The following is a 16,506-nucleotide window of genomic DNA, read 5'->3' on the forward strand; positions in this document are numbered from 1 at the left end:
GACAAGGAGGAATGCAAAAGGAATCTCCATTTGTCTCTTTAGGGCAACTTTATGGCTCTTTTGTGCTCCTTTGGGTGATAACATGGTCAGGGTGGAGCCCAACGTATGGTTATGAAGTGACTAAGTGACAGTGACATCATCTAACTAGTGATTTAAGCCTTCTTACTTTAGTGACAAAAATGATTTTACTAGTTTTCGTGCCTACTCTGCAATCCATGGCAACGCAGAGTGAGCTGGAGTTTTTTTGATTCATGAAATCATCAACGGAATTGTTATTGGTTCCAATGGCAGGATCATTATTACAGGCGATGACGCACAAGGCAGAAAGAATCTAGCTTTATGGTCAGTCCCAAATTGGGTTTACGTTGCTGGTAGTTATGAAATCCATCTTCTTCCTTATAACTGAACTAATTTGAAATGAAGGTCATTGATACCTGATCTGGAATCCTGCAATGCTATTTTGCACAGTCTATTTTCAGAGAACTACTACAGCAAGGTCAAGAATTATGAAAATGTTTTCTGTTCCCAATAAGGTTACCATCATCTTCCAGGAGACAAAACAGGAGACATACCATGGTGTGGAAATTCCCTCAGAAGACAACTGATGAGGGATTTTTCACTCTCCACAGAAGCTTAATTGCTAGAGAGGATGGGAACTCCTACCATAGTCATAAAGTGGCTAAGCAGCTTGTCAGTCTCCCAAAGATATGTGATGCAAGGCAGGGGAAAATAACCCAGCAAACCATGACTGATTAGAGAAAGCAGCCTTTTCTAACATGCAAACCCCAAAGATCTTTTGCACAGCAGTGCTATTTTGGCATTCGCTCTCAAAGAGACAATTAACAAGCACTGGGAAGGCTAAATCAATGAAATATTAACAGTACTTTTGCAATGTTTAGATGACAAGACTGTGCATTTCCTGTATTATTTTACTAGAGAAAAAATATACACAGTGAAGACAGTATCACACAATTTAAGAACCTCTACATAAATTTCAGTATCAGAACCTCTACAAAAACCTACTACTCCTTCCCCTCTTTTCTTCTAAACACAGATTCTCATGCCACAAAAGGCTATATGTTAACAATATTCCTATTCTATTAATTTAACAACTGCCACCAGGAAACATGGAACCGACTTGTGTGCTTCATACAAAGACAGCTCCTTGCACACACCTTCATCACCTCCATGCTGCACTAGAGTCCCTTTCATGGGTTTCCAAAAAAGATTCCATCAGACAACTGCAGTCTATTCAAAAGCTTTGATATCAGTCCATAATTAAAATGTCTTGTACTGTTACCTGAATGGTTAAAGAATTGCTTAGTATTTGAAATACACCCCAACCCATCCTCTGTATTATAGATAATCCTTATCAACTATGAAAGAAATCCCCAAGTCTAAGAACATTTAAAAGGTCAGAATGCCCTATCTTTGTCAACTATGAAACACTGAACATATCTGGTACAGATGATCATGGCATGTCCCACTGCTAAAACGTTATGTAAACTGAGAAATCATAAATTATGACATGCAAGAGAATGCAAATTTAAATGCTGAATTGCCTCACATTCAGTTTTCATAAATTACAATTTCCACGTTAATTCCATTATAGAGAAATCACATTCACTGGTCTACAGTAGCTTCCATGCAAGGATCTCAAAGTACAACAGCTCAGTGGATTAGCTAAATAGTATACCCCTTTTACAGAAGGGTTAAGTACTGGAGCAAACCTATACTTTAGTCCACTGTCAGTGCCACATGGAAGACTCACTAATCTTCTTCCTCAAACGTGCCATGCCTGCCAGGATCCATTCCTGTGTATCTGCCGGTATTTCCAGCATATCATCCAGGATCAGCACCCAAAGAATTTACAATCAATACATAGGATGAGACAACAATCTACACATAGAATGATACAATAATAGATGGATAAAAGAAATATATTTTTCTATGGAGGAAGACAAGACAAATAGTGAAGCAATCCTCATTATTTTAAGAAACAGGTGTTGTTACTGTATGTTAAAAACAAACCCTTAACTGAGCCACTATGACATGCATATGTCTAAAAAAAAAAAAGTAGACCATTAAAACTTAACTCTTCATGATGGGATTTTCAAAAAATAAGTTGTCCTAATTCTGCTCCCATTGAAGTCAATGGTAAAACACCACTGACTTCAAGGGGAGCAGATTAGGCCAACGAATGCTTCTGAAAATCTCACTACCTCCAACTAATGAGGAAGACTGCCTTAAACTTACAAGCAAATCAGGCCTGATCTAATAACTAATTAAAATATTTTAAATTGGAAACCAATTTGCATCCCTGTACCACGGTTCTTCTCAATGAGATTTTAATGAGCTGAATAATAAACTTTTTTTTTAAAAAAAATCACAGTTTATAGGCCAATGAAAGATCGTTAGCTCCACCCCTACTGCGGGAGTTCCAGTAATAAAGACCAGTTCTCTACAATAATAGGAAGTGAATTGTAAAGATGACTGGGGGTTTCCTGAGAGCTTAACCCTCTCCTTTGGTTTGACTCAAGACGTAGATAACCCAAAGGAGCCTTGTGAAAGTTATCTGATGTGAAAGTGTTTCTTGGCAAGCCAACAAATCTAGACAATTGCCTGTTAACAATTGGAATATTTATGATCCATCTCAAAGTGACCCCCCTTTGAGCAGGATGGCTTTTAAGATTATTCTTAAACCCACCAGTTGTTTTACTGGCTCAAATTCTCTCTACCCAATACAAACAAAAATGCTCTTACCTCTTTAAATTCTTTCACCGTTTTAAAGTAAAGCCTCTGTTTCTCTAGCAGTTCCAGGTATTCATCATTTAACTGGTCTCTTCGCATTTTGTTTTCTTGTTTCTTCTTTTCTATCTGTTTTTAATGTGCACAAAGAATGAAAGACCATGTACTGTTAGAACCAGAAACATCAAATACATTTCCAAGTAGACATTAGAGAAAGATGCTTCACAAGACACACATAATGGACTCGGCCGATTCTTTCAATGCAACAAATATTTAGGCCTAGATCTTGCAAAGACTTACTTTGAATCAATGGAATTACTTACAGTGGACATGTTGCTCATGCATATGTCTTTGTGAGATCAGGACCTTATTTACGGACTAGCATTCAAATATGGCAGACAATTTATTGACATTAAAATTACAGGTGATAAGAACACCCAAAATATTTTTACAACAAAAAGTTATTGATGCAGTAGCGAATGCTTGATTTGGCATCTAAGGTGGTTGTCTCCATCATCTATTAACTTTGGAAAATCATACACTAATCTGGCAAATTTAGTAGAAAAATTCAATTACTCTTAATCTAAGGGTCAGGAACAAAAAGTTTTAGATAAGTACTCTGACATTTTTAATGCAAGTATTTTATTACTTGATGCGTTCTGTCTCCAGCCAATGTCTCCAGATGGTGTGTTGTAAGTAAATAATTAACCCGCATTTAAAAATATAATATTCTTCATGTTCCAGATATAGCCTGTATATTTTATTTCTATCTTGTCTGTTCCTGTGGGAGACACTGGGGCTGATTCTCCACTGCCTTATGTAGTCATATATTTCTGTTCAAAGAGGGTATGCAGTACTGTCATTCTGATTTGGGTGCAGTTTGCACAGAGGTAAGGAATCACACAAGATTCCAGGAGGTGGAGAACTGGGCCTATAAATGGAGAATACCCATTTACCGAGATTCATCACAGAGGCACTTTCTACTGCTATAAAACGTTAATGTGAGCTGTTTGGAAAACACCTGCAATTTGTGCTATTGTTATTCCAAACAAAGAACCAGGATGCTCCCTGAAGAGAGACCCTATCAAACACACCGGTAATTCATATTGAAAAGCTGCGCTCTGAGTTCCCAGCCCTTAAGGCAGAGTGAAGAGGATCAGTGCTAGTGGCTTGGCACTTGGTATACATAAACAAGAGCAGAGAGGCTCTGCTGGGAGTGCTTCTGGAGGGAGACAAAACGCTCCTCCTGCCTTTAGCACAATGGAGCAGGCTGCTGCTTGTCTTCTGAAGTACATCTCTTAGCAAAGAGAAGGGCAAAGAATATTCAGTCAAGTGAAAAACCCTGCAGCATTGACTATGTCTATCCCTCTCCTGCTCAAATCCCCCATAACCTTCCTCAATCTTACCAGCAAGAACTTGCACTCCCCTCATCAAACCTTGAACACTTAATGTAAAATAATTTTAAAAATTTTATTTATTTCATTTATTAATGAAAACAATGAGAAACTAATACGATATGAACAAAGTTAAACCTCCATCATCCCTCCTTTGCCTAATACCTCTCCTTGTGGCTGGTCATGTCAAATCTAAACTTGACTCTTTAGGATAGGGACTGTACTTGTAGGGTCTCATGACGATAACCCTAAGACATTACATACAAATGCTCATTAACAAATATGTACTAATGCATGGTCTGTATAGCAAGCACATTTTTGGTGATCAACAAAGAAATAACAGGTGAGATTTTCATTTACATTAAGGCCCCTTTAAAACTGCTCTTGGCAATTAAAGACTCCTTAAAATAGGAATAAGATTATATTTATACCCATTTTAAGGCACCTGTATCTGTTAGCATCAGTAAGAATCAGGCCCAACACATTTAGGTTAAGAACCTTTTATTTCAAGTTTCAGAGTAGCAGCCGTGTTAGTCTGTATCCGCAAAAAGAACAGGAGTACTTATGGCACCTTAGAGACTAACAAATTTATTAGAGCATAAGCTTTCGTGGACTACAGCCCACTTGCATCCGAAGAAGTGGGCTGTAGTCCACGAAAGCTTATGCTCTAATAAATTTGTTAGTCTCTAAGGTGCCACAAGTACTCCTGTTCTTTTTATTTCAAGGTAGAGGTGGGGAAAAATCTAAGTTCAGTCTCTTGGGAAAGACTGACTGTGGATGAAGTGGTGAAAAAGTTCGGGGACAGGAAAATCTGCTGAAACTGGTTTGAGTGAAAGAGAGAGAGAGAGAGAGAGACAAACACACAAACACACCCTTCCATGTGAAGAGAAAGAGAGGGTGAACACCCTTCCACATGCAGCTAATCTGCCTGTTCAAAGGAGTAAGGCAAGAAGCTTCTGCTAGGTGAGGGATCAATATAAAAACCAAGAGGTGCAGAATATGAGTATTTTATACCAGTGTTTTGCCATCTCAGAACCACTTTAGTTTGAATTAATTCTTGTTCAAAGAGATGTTTGTTATCGACCGACAGGCTTGCTAATCCTCGGAACACCCACACAGTTATTTATCTAGAGGAGGCCACTCAGCATGACAATCTGTAATGGAGTCATGAGCCGAAGACCCAATGCTGCTCTTGAGCGCACACACTAACATCCTAAAGCAAAACACCGTTCTAAAGATATAATCCCCTTTGCAGAGGATGGATGAGAAGCACCTATTGCTGCTATTTCTTTCACGCTTTTTAAAATATGCAGAATAAGAAGTACCTGGCGAAAATTGTTTCTAGATTGCTAGCCCCATATGAATCCTTTTGATGAATGGGAGAAAGTGCACAGGCATTTCTGATGGCTCTTAATTCCAGAAGGTTGATAATGCAGTACAGCTTCCATGGGGGACCATTTACCCTGAACTCTGAGGCTGTTTAGATGGCCTTCCCATCTTATCAGAGAGGCATCTGTTATCAGTGCTAGTGGGGCTGGTGTGAATGGGATCCCTGCACAGGCACTGGATGGGTCTTTCCACCATTCCAGGGAATGTTTGACCTGGAGGGTATCCACAATAGCTTGCTTAGCCTGTCCTCGTTTGGCATGTAAACAGAGCTGAGCCATGTCTGTAGACACCTCATGTGTCACTGGGCGTGAGATGTCACAAACGTGCATGCTGCCAGGTGCCCAAGAAGCTAAAGGCAATTTCTGGCTGATGTTTGTGGGCTGTCCTGAACTGTCTCTATGATACTGGTCAGGATGTTGAATCTGTACATCAGGAGGAATGCTCTCACTTGCACTGCATCGAGTTCAACTTGAAACACTGTACTGGAGTTAAGGTCGATTTCTGGATATTGAGTTGTAGACCCAGTTGAACAAATATGCGCATAGTCCTTTGGGTGGCGTGTAGGGCATCTTTGAAGGAATTGAACTTGAGAAGGCATTCTCCAGATATGGGTAAATAATGATACTTAATGTTCACAGATGTGCTACTACTACGGAAAGAACTTTAGAAATATTGTGGGTGCAGATGAGAAACGGAATGGAAGTACTCTATACTGGTAGTGGTCCTGCCCAAAAGTATTTTGGAGGAATCTTCTGTGGAATGGTAGGATTGAGATGTGGAGGAAGGCATCCTGTAGGTCAAGGGCCGAGAACCAATCTCCCTGATCTAAGGATGTAATAATTGCTGCTAGTGTTATCCTCCTGAATCTTTGCACCTGTTTAGTGCTCTTTGATCTAATATGGGTCTCCTACCTCCTTGTCTTTCGGGGATCAGGAAATATTTGGAATAAAAGTCTCTGCCTCTGAGGTGAACAGGGACTGGTTCTATCGCCCCTAGGCACAGCAGGTGATTTATTTCCTGACATAACAATCTCTCATGAGAAAGGTCCCTGAAAAGGAATGGGGAGAGAGGGAACTGAAGTGGATAAAGTAACCCGTGGAAATTATCTCCAAGACTCATTTGTCAGAAGTGATGTTTTCCCAATTGTGGAGAAAGAGCTAGGCGACACCCCAAGGGATGTGGAAAGTCTGTGTGTTGCAGCCGTTGTTGTAAGGAGTGGTTGCTTGGGTCCTTAACCAAGGCGTCAAAACTGGTGTTTTGAGGTCAAGGGCTGAGATGTTGAAAATTAGGAGACTGACGGTTTCTGCTTTTGCATCTTAAGTTTCTTTCATTGTGGCTCGTAGTATCGCTGTGGTGGGAGGAACTGGCATGGTCGGGATCTATAAGATGGTTGTGAACTAAATTTTCTTTTCTGCCCCGGCGTGTAGATTCCTAGAGAGCACAGTGTGGCTCTGGAATCCTTTAGAGTGTGAAGTGATGCATCAGTCTTCGGAGCCCTGGTACTGAATAGCGGGGACTACTGTCTTCACAATCATAAGGTCCCTAGAAAAGCGAAATTCCTGCGGTACAGTCATTGTGATCGGTACCATCAGAGGTTGTCAGTGCTGATTTGTCAGTACCGACAATCTTTTAGGGGACGCATGGTCTGAAGAGAGTTGCTTTGAGCCGGTCAGTGCTGAGGACTTCTCCGTCAGTATCAGTAAGGTCTCTGCTCTCACCTTTGCAGCAGTGCCGCTTCTTCAGAGCCTGTGTCCTTCAGATCTTTAGGCCCTGAGGCAGAACTTGTCTTCTTAATACAGTGTTTTGGAGCTGCCAGTGCCGAGGTGACCAATCGCGCCAGGGATCTCCTCTGGCTGGTCAGGAGGTCAGTTTGAGGGCTAGCAGCTCTCTTTTTGGAGGCTTTGTGAGGGGAGTAGAAAAGTCTTCTCTCAGCTCTGCCTCCCTACAAGTTGAAGACTCCAGGGGATAATCTCCGCCATGGAGAGGATTCAGGACCGGAGTCGGACGCTGGTTTAAAAGCACCCTCTATGAGGAGGAGTTTCAACTTTAACTCCTGGTTCATTTGGGATCTAACCTTCAATTGCTGGCAGAAGGTGCACTTCCGCAGGATGTGAGCCTCTCTGAGGCACCAGATGCAGCGGGAGTGTCTGTCCATAACTGGTATTGCCTCCCTACAGGAGAGGCATAGTTTAAACCAGAAGAGCTGGGCAAAAAAAAGTAGGGAGAGAACAGGGAGAAAGAAAACCATTTTGGGGGGAGGGGGGGAGGTGGAGGGGACTTAACAGAGAAGCTCTAGAAATGCTACAAAAATAAATAGAAACTCTATAAGAAGCTATAAAACTCAACACCATCAATTACAATGAAAATGAGGTAAGCAAACTGGATTGCTACTTGCTCCATCTCAAGCCAAGAGCGGTTGAGAAGGAACGAATAAATAAATAAATTAAATAAATAAACTAAGTGTGGTTTGCCCATGCAAAGCTAGACAGCTTCGAGGCAGAGCGAGCGCATGTGCATGACAAATGGACACTGCTACCTAAAATCTTCAATCAGTGGCGCAGGGGCACAGATACACCTATAGTGGAGTACCCATAGGGACACTACTCTAAGAGCCTGAAAATTCCCACACTTGCTCAGCAGGAGGGCATGGAGGAGTTGAAGGTGGGGAGACCGGCCATCTCCAGGGGCAATGACCCTTTACCATGCCCAATATCGACCAATGCCTACAGCGGCAGTGAAGACTGGCCGGTGTTCTGTACCCACTAAACTATTATTTGAACAATAAGCCATTTTTGTCTCTCTCCCCAGACAATTTCAGTTCTCACAGCCAGAAGGGACTATTGTGATCCTCTGGTCTTCCCTCCGACCACAGAACGTCACCCACCCATTCCTTAATAGGTCCATAACCTCTGCCTGAGTTACCGAAGTCCTCAAATCATGATTTAAAGACTTCAAGTTATAGAGAATCCATCATTTACTCCAGTTTAAACCATACTCTCACAGAACCCTCCATGTTTGCTTTTTTCCATTAGACATCTGATGGGTAGGAGGCAGCCCCATGGGGACCTAAGGAGAAAGAATGAGCTCTCTCAGGGCCTTATTCTACTCACAATGGCTTCAATGGCAACACTACCTCTGTCTTCAATGCAGCAGGACTGAGACCTCACAGCCTTCTCTCACACAGCAGTTGCAGATGCTGTATTGTCACCAACCAATGATAGCCATCGGACTCTACAACTTTTTTTCTGGATAAGTAAATGGCTGAACTTTTGTTTTCTTAAGTGGAATCAAACAGGAGAGCAGTGGGGGCTTGCCTGGTCTTAGAGGCCAGGGGTCAATTCATAATAGATGAAGGAAGGAATACAAGAGATATCAATAAGGCTCCTCTTCCCTCACTCCCCCACAAAATCCCTTTGATTTTCTCAGCTGTCACCAATTAAACAATTTGTGGAGTAGCAGAGGGGGAGGAAGAAGAACAACTTTGAACAATTGTTGACATTTTTGGAGTTTGCTGGGGTTGTTGCTGCAGCAATCAAGTGTCATTAAAGAGTTTGTCAGCCTTCCAGAACAAACAGGCATAATTACTGCCATCTTCATGAGTAAAAAATATGCTGCTCTGAAATATTTCCATAATCTCAATAAGTGCCTCAAAATCAAATGATCTCAATAGGCTTGCTAATGGAAAATCGACCAAAGCAAATAACCAACTTCACTACTGTTTATGCCATGCAGAATTGGTCCATTCTATTCAAAAACAACTGCCCAAACAATCAGAGACAATTCACTGCAAATTTTAAAGTAATGAAACATCTATTTCCTCCAGGTCAGTGGCTAATAATAAATTCTCCGTTTTTACAGAAGAGCTTCATGCTAAACTGAATTCCACTGTATCCAAGTTCTCTATACATAGGTTTCATCATATTAATATCTGGAAGTCCTTGTATGGCTATTTATCCCAATAACAAAGAAATGGCATGAAGAGTCTGTAACTCTCAATATGTGACTTCTGGTCTAGTGTCTTCCCTGATACTCTGTCATGCTTGAGATTTCAAATGAAATAAAGAATATAATTATAAAAATCCTAATGTCACACATGATTCTTAGTTCTTAAGAATAGGGAATCTCAGTGGGTTCATCCACTAGGACCGGTTGACATGGTGTCATTAGCTAGGCTAAAACTCACAAGTGTTATAACATTATTTGGGGGAAATCAAGAATACTTTTTTAGGTGAAAGGAATAAAGCAAAGAAAGTGGTGAAAAAAAAAAAAAAAAAAAAAGACATCCAAATGGCAATAATTACATTATATTTACAAAGGAACAAGCAACTTCAAAACCTATTTGGGACCATCCTTCAGTGCACAAGACGGCCTATGGTCTCTTCAGTTTCAGCTTTGCTACTGCTGCCACTGAAGAACAGGTTAAAGGGACTGGAGAAATGTGCACGAGAGCAGTCCACTGAGGGCCAGATCCCACTGCCATGGACACCAAAGGCCAAACTCCCAACTTCAGTGGTGTTGAATCAGACTATGAATCCCTATGACTGATCCATATTGTAATACCAGAATCGAACTCAAATGCTGCAACCTGTCTGGAGTGAGAGACGTGCTGGTATAAAGATGCAGTTCTGGTCTATTCCCTAATAAGAGCCTGTAACTAAAATTTTAGTGGAGAGTACAAAATAGAAATGAGGAGACTTGTCAGGTGTTTAATTAGTTTACATCTCATCACACCAATTTTTTTAACCATCCAGGCTTGTCTGAAATAATTCCAAGCCTCTGTCAAAGAAAACGAGAAGGAACAGTCTAACCTTCATTCGATTCTGTTTAACTCCTTCTACAATCTGTTCCATCTGCCGCAGAAACTGCTCACGAGCACCAGAAGAGGCCATTGCTCTGGAAGAAAAATGGCAACTGATTGAGAGGGGAGGGAATTGGACAAAAACAAGAAATTCTTCTACAATTTTTATCTATCCTGCATGTAGAACTTTCAAAATAGACTTGAGCAATATGAATGTTTGGGCTTAAAAACTACAGCTGTTCTTTCTGCAGAGTGTAAAGGGATAAAAAGCAGATTCAGACAATCCAAGATAAAAGATAAAGGGACAGATCATCAGCTGGTGTAAACTGTCATAGGTCCACTGGGATATATCACCAACTTTATTAGATCATCCAGTTCATCTCCCTGCCTTGTGCAGGTTTGTTCCCTTTGCTAGTATTTTGTGCAGTGATCATAGCTATTGATGGACCAAAAGCGTGGTTTCGAAGTGTTTAAAAAGAGTAGCTTATGTGAAAAGCAGGAATAGATTAGAGGACTGGCATGTCAGTAGGAACTTTAAGCAGAGTTTTGTTTTAGTGGTTATAATTTACATTTTTGATTTAATAATTATTTTGGTGTAAAGTACAACAAATGTTATTCTATTCCATGCTTAACTATAAAGCTGTGGTAATTTTAAAGATAAAGTGGTTATCTAAATATAAACTGCCCAAGTGAACCATCAAGAGTATAACTTCCCATTGACTAGAGAGTACTACAACGGAGATCTCATCACTGAACACAGCAGATCTCTGTACTGTAGTGGAATGTATCCAATATATTTAGTTAGTTTGTTACAATTAACAAATTTAAAATGTTTCTGTTATAGTTGGGGTGGTTGCTTGTCATGGCAAGAAAATGGTCAGTGTCGATACAAGGCTTTATCAGGATAACAAAAGCAAACGGTACAAATTCATAGGAAAATTTAAAAAGTCATGATTGCATTATGATGAGCAAAATCTGTCATGCACTAAAATATCAAGCTATTTAATAACAGAATAATAGTTCAGAACTATTTAACACCATAGTTTTTCTCCCATTCTTCACTTTACTGGACAAAGATAGAAGTACATTTGTAAAAATTCACGTTGGAGTATTGCTCAACAGGCTGTAAAGGCCAAGGGTGAAACCCTGGCCACACTGAAGTCAATGGCCAAGATTTCACTCCGAGACTTCTGTGATCCAACCATCACTTTTTAAAAAGAGGTTTATCATAGCAACTCTGGGCTATGACAAACATATGCCTAAGTTATAGTTAAGAAACGTGTGGAGTCTGTAGTTATTTTCATATAACACAAGCCCAACTTTACAAATACGTCAAACAAGGTTTTTAAAAGTGCCAGTAAGTTAGAAGTATGAAAAAAGTGTTCTGAGTAATTTTAGCATAATTTAACACAATACAATACCAAGAGCAAAGTATTAACATGTACATTCCACATGTATCCGTAAGTAATTATATTACTTCATTTGTGCCAAACTATAGCATGTGGCTATCAAAAATTACAAAACGTGTACTGGATCTTACTCAGAACTGGCCATTTCATTTCAGAAAGTATAAAGTTTAAATAAGAATAGAAGTTTTGCAAGAATTTTTGAACAATTTCCACCCCGATTTTGCCAACCAACTATAGCTGTATGAGTAGATACCAAGAGCTAATGACTCAAGTTACTTACTGCTGGAAATTATCATGAATTGAGTTCAGCAAGTTAACCTGGTGAAGACAAAAACACATAGTTGAAAATGTACATCCTCCTCTCCAACACCAACATAGATTTTCAGTTACTTTAAAATGTGATTCAGCTCAGAAAAAAAGTCAACTGCATAAAAAAGCCATCTTCTTGTTTTGCAGAGCATTACACGAGGCTGTCTGCATGTACTGAGAGAGTTACAATCAGCTTACGTTAGCAACAAAAACAGTTTTACTGCTTTTCACTCCTGTTAACTAGTGCAGGGTTAAGGCCCTGTTTATTTAGAAAAATCTGCACTGGTGGAGAAGCTGCACCAATGTAAAGCAGAGCTTACATCATAAATGCAGCACATCTATGTTATAGCTTAACTATATTGATATAACGACACTAGTGAAAATTCTGCTATATAGGCAGACTTCCTAAACCAAACCACAAATGTCAATGAGGGTTGAATGTATAATACAATTAAGGTGAACAGGTGTAGTAAGGGGCACCACGTGGCCTGCAGAACTTATATCACTGAAAATAATGGAATACATGACAGGACCCTGTTTGACTCATGGAGGCCAAACCGTGTTTGCAGGCCTTGAAGTGGAACAAACATCTTTAGTAGTAAACTAGGCACATTCAACAAGCAAACCATTAAATATGGGATTCCACAATGCAGTTTTCAGAGCAGACCACACTTTTCCAAAGGGCCTGAATGAAAACACTGAATTCAAAAGATCTGTTAAAAAATTGGTTTCCTTGTGGAAAAAACTTCACTTGGACATGCAAACCAGGCAACTGGTTGGCACAAATGACACTTTAGACACATTAACTTTCAATCACAGTTAGTCATCCATGATTTGTGCCTTTGAAAACTTCCTCCGTAATTACTTGCTTTATTAATACACATTTAAAGGCCCTTTGCAAGCTTGTACCTATCAGCATATGGAACGACTCTTTCATACAAAATGAAAACTGAGACTTGTTGGGAATCTTATTCTCTCCAACACATTTAGAGAAAAAGAAAATCAGAGGAATGGTTGATGGGATGCTTTATCATAGCTTTGAATAGTTCAAATTAGTCTCCACTGGACACGTAGTGAGGTTTTCCAAGGTACGATTTTGCCTGTTGATGAAGAAGGTTTGAAAAATGTGCCATCTGTACTGCAAGAATCCAATTCTGCAAATAATACTATACTTCGTGTTTACTAATGTGCATATTCCCAATGGTACAGCGATAAGCACGCTGCATGTTAGAGTTTGCCGAATCAAGCCCCAACCCTAACAGATTTAAATCAATGATTTCAAAGAGCATTATTAGCATGCAGAAATCTGCTTCTTACTACTTAGAGGTTAAGAATACTACTAGAGGTCAGAAATTTTTTGACAAAATTTTTGTTTTGACCAACGGATGTTTTCTGACCAAAAAAACCCAAAACAAAAAAAACCCCCAAAAAACAAACACACCAAACACAAAAACAACAACAACTTTCTGCAAGAATATGCCAGTTTCAACAAAACGTTTGTTGGGAAAGGTTTCTCAGGTCCAGGATAGAATTTCTGGTCAAAACCAGACCAAGAGACCACCCTAAAACAGCAAATAGTCTGGTGGTTAGGGCAGTCACCTGGGATGTGGGAGATGCCGGTTCAAATCTCCCACCTGAATGCCTTAATAACCAGGCTATTGAGAAAGAGAGATTGTGTGTGTGTGTGTGTGTGTGTGTGTGTGTGTGATTTTTTTTTTTTGTTGAAAAACTTCAAAATGTCTCATTTTTCTCCCAGTCTAGAGCAGGAGAAAAAAAGCCATTTCCCACCCAATTCTACTTCATTCTCATTGTGTAAATTTTCTCCCTCTCTGATATAATAACTAAAATAGTATATTCTATCCAACTTTGGAAAAAAGCTAAAAAGTCCACCTCTGCTTACTTCTGTCAATACTAACGAACAGGACATCCTTAAGGATGGGCGATGTTGTTACATAACTTACATTAATGTATCCTTCAAAATATCTAGCAAATGAAAAAGCAGGATTTTGTGACCAAGACAGAAAGCTATAGGGTAACATTTCATATCTACAAAGTCAGTGGAAAAATATGACAATTTGAAAGTGGGTTCCCAACAGTCACAGCATTTTAAAAAGTAATGCTATGCAAATTTTGTAAAAATCAACTGTATGAGCATAGATACCTTTGATGTCGCAATTCCACCCCTAGCAATGAGTTATTCCATTACTATTCTGAAATCACTCTATACATAGAATACTTCAAGGTTTTTTGTTTTATTTTCTGTAATAAGAAATACCTTCCAAAGAATCTTAAGAAAACTAAGACCCAAAAGGGTAAAGGGACATTTGGTTTATATCGGGGTGACCAACCTGTGGCTCCGGAGCCGCATGCGGCTCTTTGGAAGTCAATATGTGGCTCCTTGCATAGGTGCCAACTCTGGGGCTGGATCTACAGGCGCAAACTTTTCAATGTGCCAGGGATGCTCACTGCTCAATCCCCGGCTCTGCCCCAGGTCCTGATGCCCCTCTCCACCCCTTCTCCCAAGGCTCCTCCCCTTCCCCCGAGCCTGCCGTGCCCTCGCTCTTCCCCCCCAAGAGCCTCCTGCACACAGTGAAACAGCTGATTGTTGTGGGCAGGAGGCATGGGGAGGGAGGGGGAGGCACTGATGGCGGGGCTGCTCTTTGGCAATGTACATTGGTAAATTCTGGCTCCTTCTCGGGCTCAGGTTGGCCACCCCTGGTTTATACGATACTAATACAAAATATTTGTTCATTGAATCCTTTTTTCTGAAGTAAAATCAACAAGAAAACTGAAAGCATATTGTACATTCTTGACATCCAAAACCACGCAGACATCTCTTGAGATTAGCATAATCCATTGGAAACCCTTGATGTATGTTATGGCTGCCTTTTTAAATTGCATTCATAAGTATACAGTTAGGTAAAAATAAAACTCTCTTCACAGTTTGTACTTAAATAAGTATTGAGTTACTTTGGGCAAAACTACTCCAGGTTTCTTTTCAATATATTTACAAAAGAAAAGAGCCTGTTAGCCTTGATATACATTATTTAACAATCAAGCACTTTTGGTCTAAAATCTGTCACCTCTGTCTTTAATAGGTTCATTTCTATTTCAGAAGCAATCAGTGAAAAGAGATTAGTTTGTACGCCTGTACCCTCAGTAAATGTTATAAAAATCTGCAGTAAAATCTAATCCACAGAAGACATTAAAGCAATAGCATGAGTTCCATAGTTGCTACTTAATGTGCCATGCAAAATAAAGAATATGTGATCTGCAAATTGTCTGTTCATTTAGAATAGTGCACAACACAATCATTCAGGCAAATAAAATGGATATAATGCAAACAGATAAAACAAGGCATTTGGTAATATCTTTCTAGAATTTATTAGATAAATATTTATAGCCCAGCATTCATTACTGGTGTAATATTTCTTCTCTCTCTCCCCCGACCCCTTTTACACAGATTAAATCTCTAAGAGTTGGCTCTAGTCTCATAATTCTCATATCATGGGATCTATGTTCAGATGTTTTGCCGATAAATTCCACATGTAACATATAAACACAGATTTAAGTGTAAACCAGAATATATACAGCTGACTCAATTCTTTGTCTAGTAAAATTCAGCATCAGATCTCACCAGGAGATAATTTTTAAAAGCTTTTGAGGAAGACAAAACCTTAGTGACAATTTTATCAGACCAAGAAATAAGCTATATCTATGCTGCAGTGATAATTTTGTCTTGCTGATCTTATATAAATGACATATTGAATACATTTGAGAAAAATTGAAAAATATTGAATGATAAATGCACTGTAGATATCCTCCATAAAATGACATTCCTAGTTCATGTCCTAATTATCAATACAGGTAAGTTAGAAAACAGCAGGATGTCCTATTTTGATGATTATTGGCCTAATTAAAAAAAAAAAAACATTCTCAGCTGTATTGCTTGGTTCAGCACAGTATTTAGGTATACTTCCTTATGTGCTTTGCTGAACTGGAACTTCATAGAAGTTATCCCAATGTCAGAATCTAAGCTACATTTGCATTACAATAGAAACTCTCCATAGTGCCATGGGCAGGGCATACCTCAGTACTGCAGCCATCTCTTAAACAAAGGTAAATGTGTAGAGTCTTAATTCATTATAGCACCATCAGAAGGTCGTTTTGGTGGCTTTCCCCACACTGACTGAAACAAAGAACTTCAGTAAATCTGTGTAAAGCCCAGTCTTGCAGGATTGCCAGTTCAAGGAAGTGTTGATAATGCTGAATGAACTTTGCATATAGCAAAATCCTGGCCCTACTGAAGTCAATTAGTTTTGACTTCAACAGAATGATGATTTCACTTCTGAACTTTCATTTCTGAACCAAATTTCCAAACCTTTAGACACTTGTCCATTACTAACTGATAACTCATTCTTTCCTACTGAGTAGCTTTCCAGGGCTGTCATGGGCAGGT

General features: G+C 39.5%; 1 protein-coding gene across 2 annotated transcripts in view; it reads right to left on the reverse strand.

Annotated features, from left to right (window-relative positions):
- CCDC93 (coiled-coil domain containing 93) overlaps positions 1-16,506 on the reverse strand; it is a 105,899-nt gene that overhangs the window by 1,403 nt on the left and 87,990 nt on the right. For both annotated transcript variants that reach the window (XM_054043910.1, XM_054043909.1), the window contains 3 exons: positions 12,019-12,056; positions 10,340-10,424; positions 2,764-2,877 (listed from right to left, as the gene is read on the reverse strand). In XM_054043910.1, the coding sequence (XP_053899885.1) occupies positions 2,764-2,877; positions 10,340-10,424; positions 12,019-12,056 (237 nt within the window). The remainder of the gene's footprint in view (positions 1-2,763; positions 2,878-10,339; positions 10,425-12,018; positions 12,057-16,506) is intronic.

This window comes from Malaclemys terrapin, chromosome 11 (assembly GCF_027887155.1).
Source record: "Malaclemys terrapin pileata isolate rMalTer1 chromosome 11, rMalTer1.hap1, whole genome shotgun sequence".
Taxonomy (NCBI): Eukaryota; Metazoa; Chordata; order Testudines; family Emydidae; genus Malaclemys; species Malaclemys terrapin.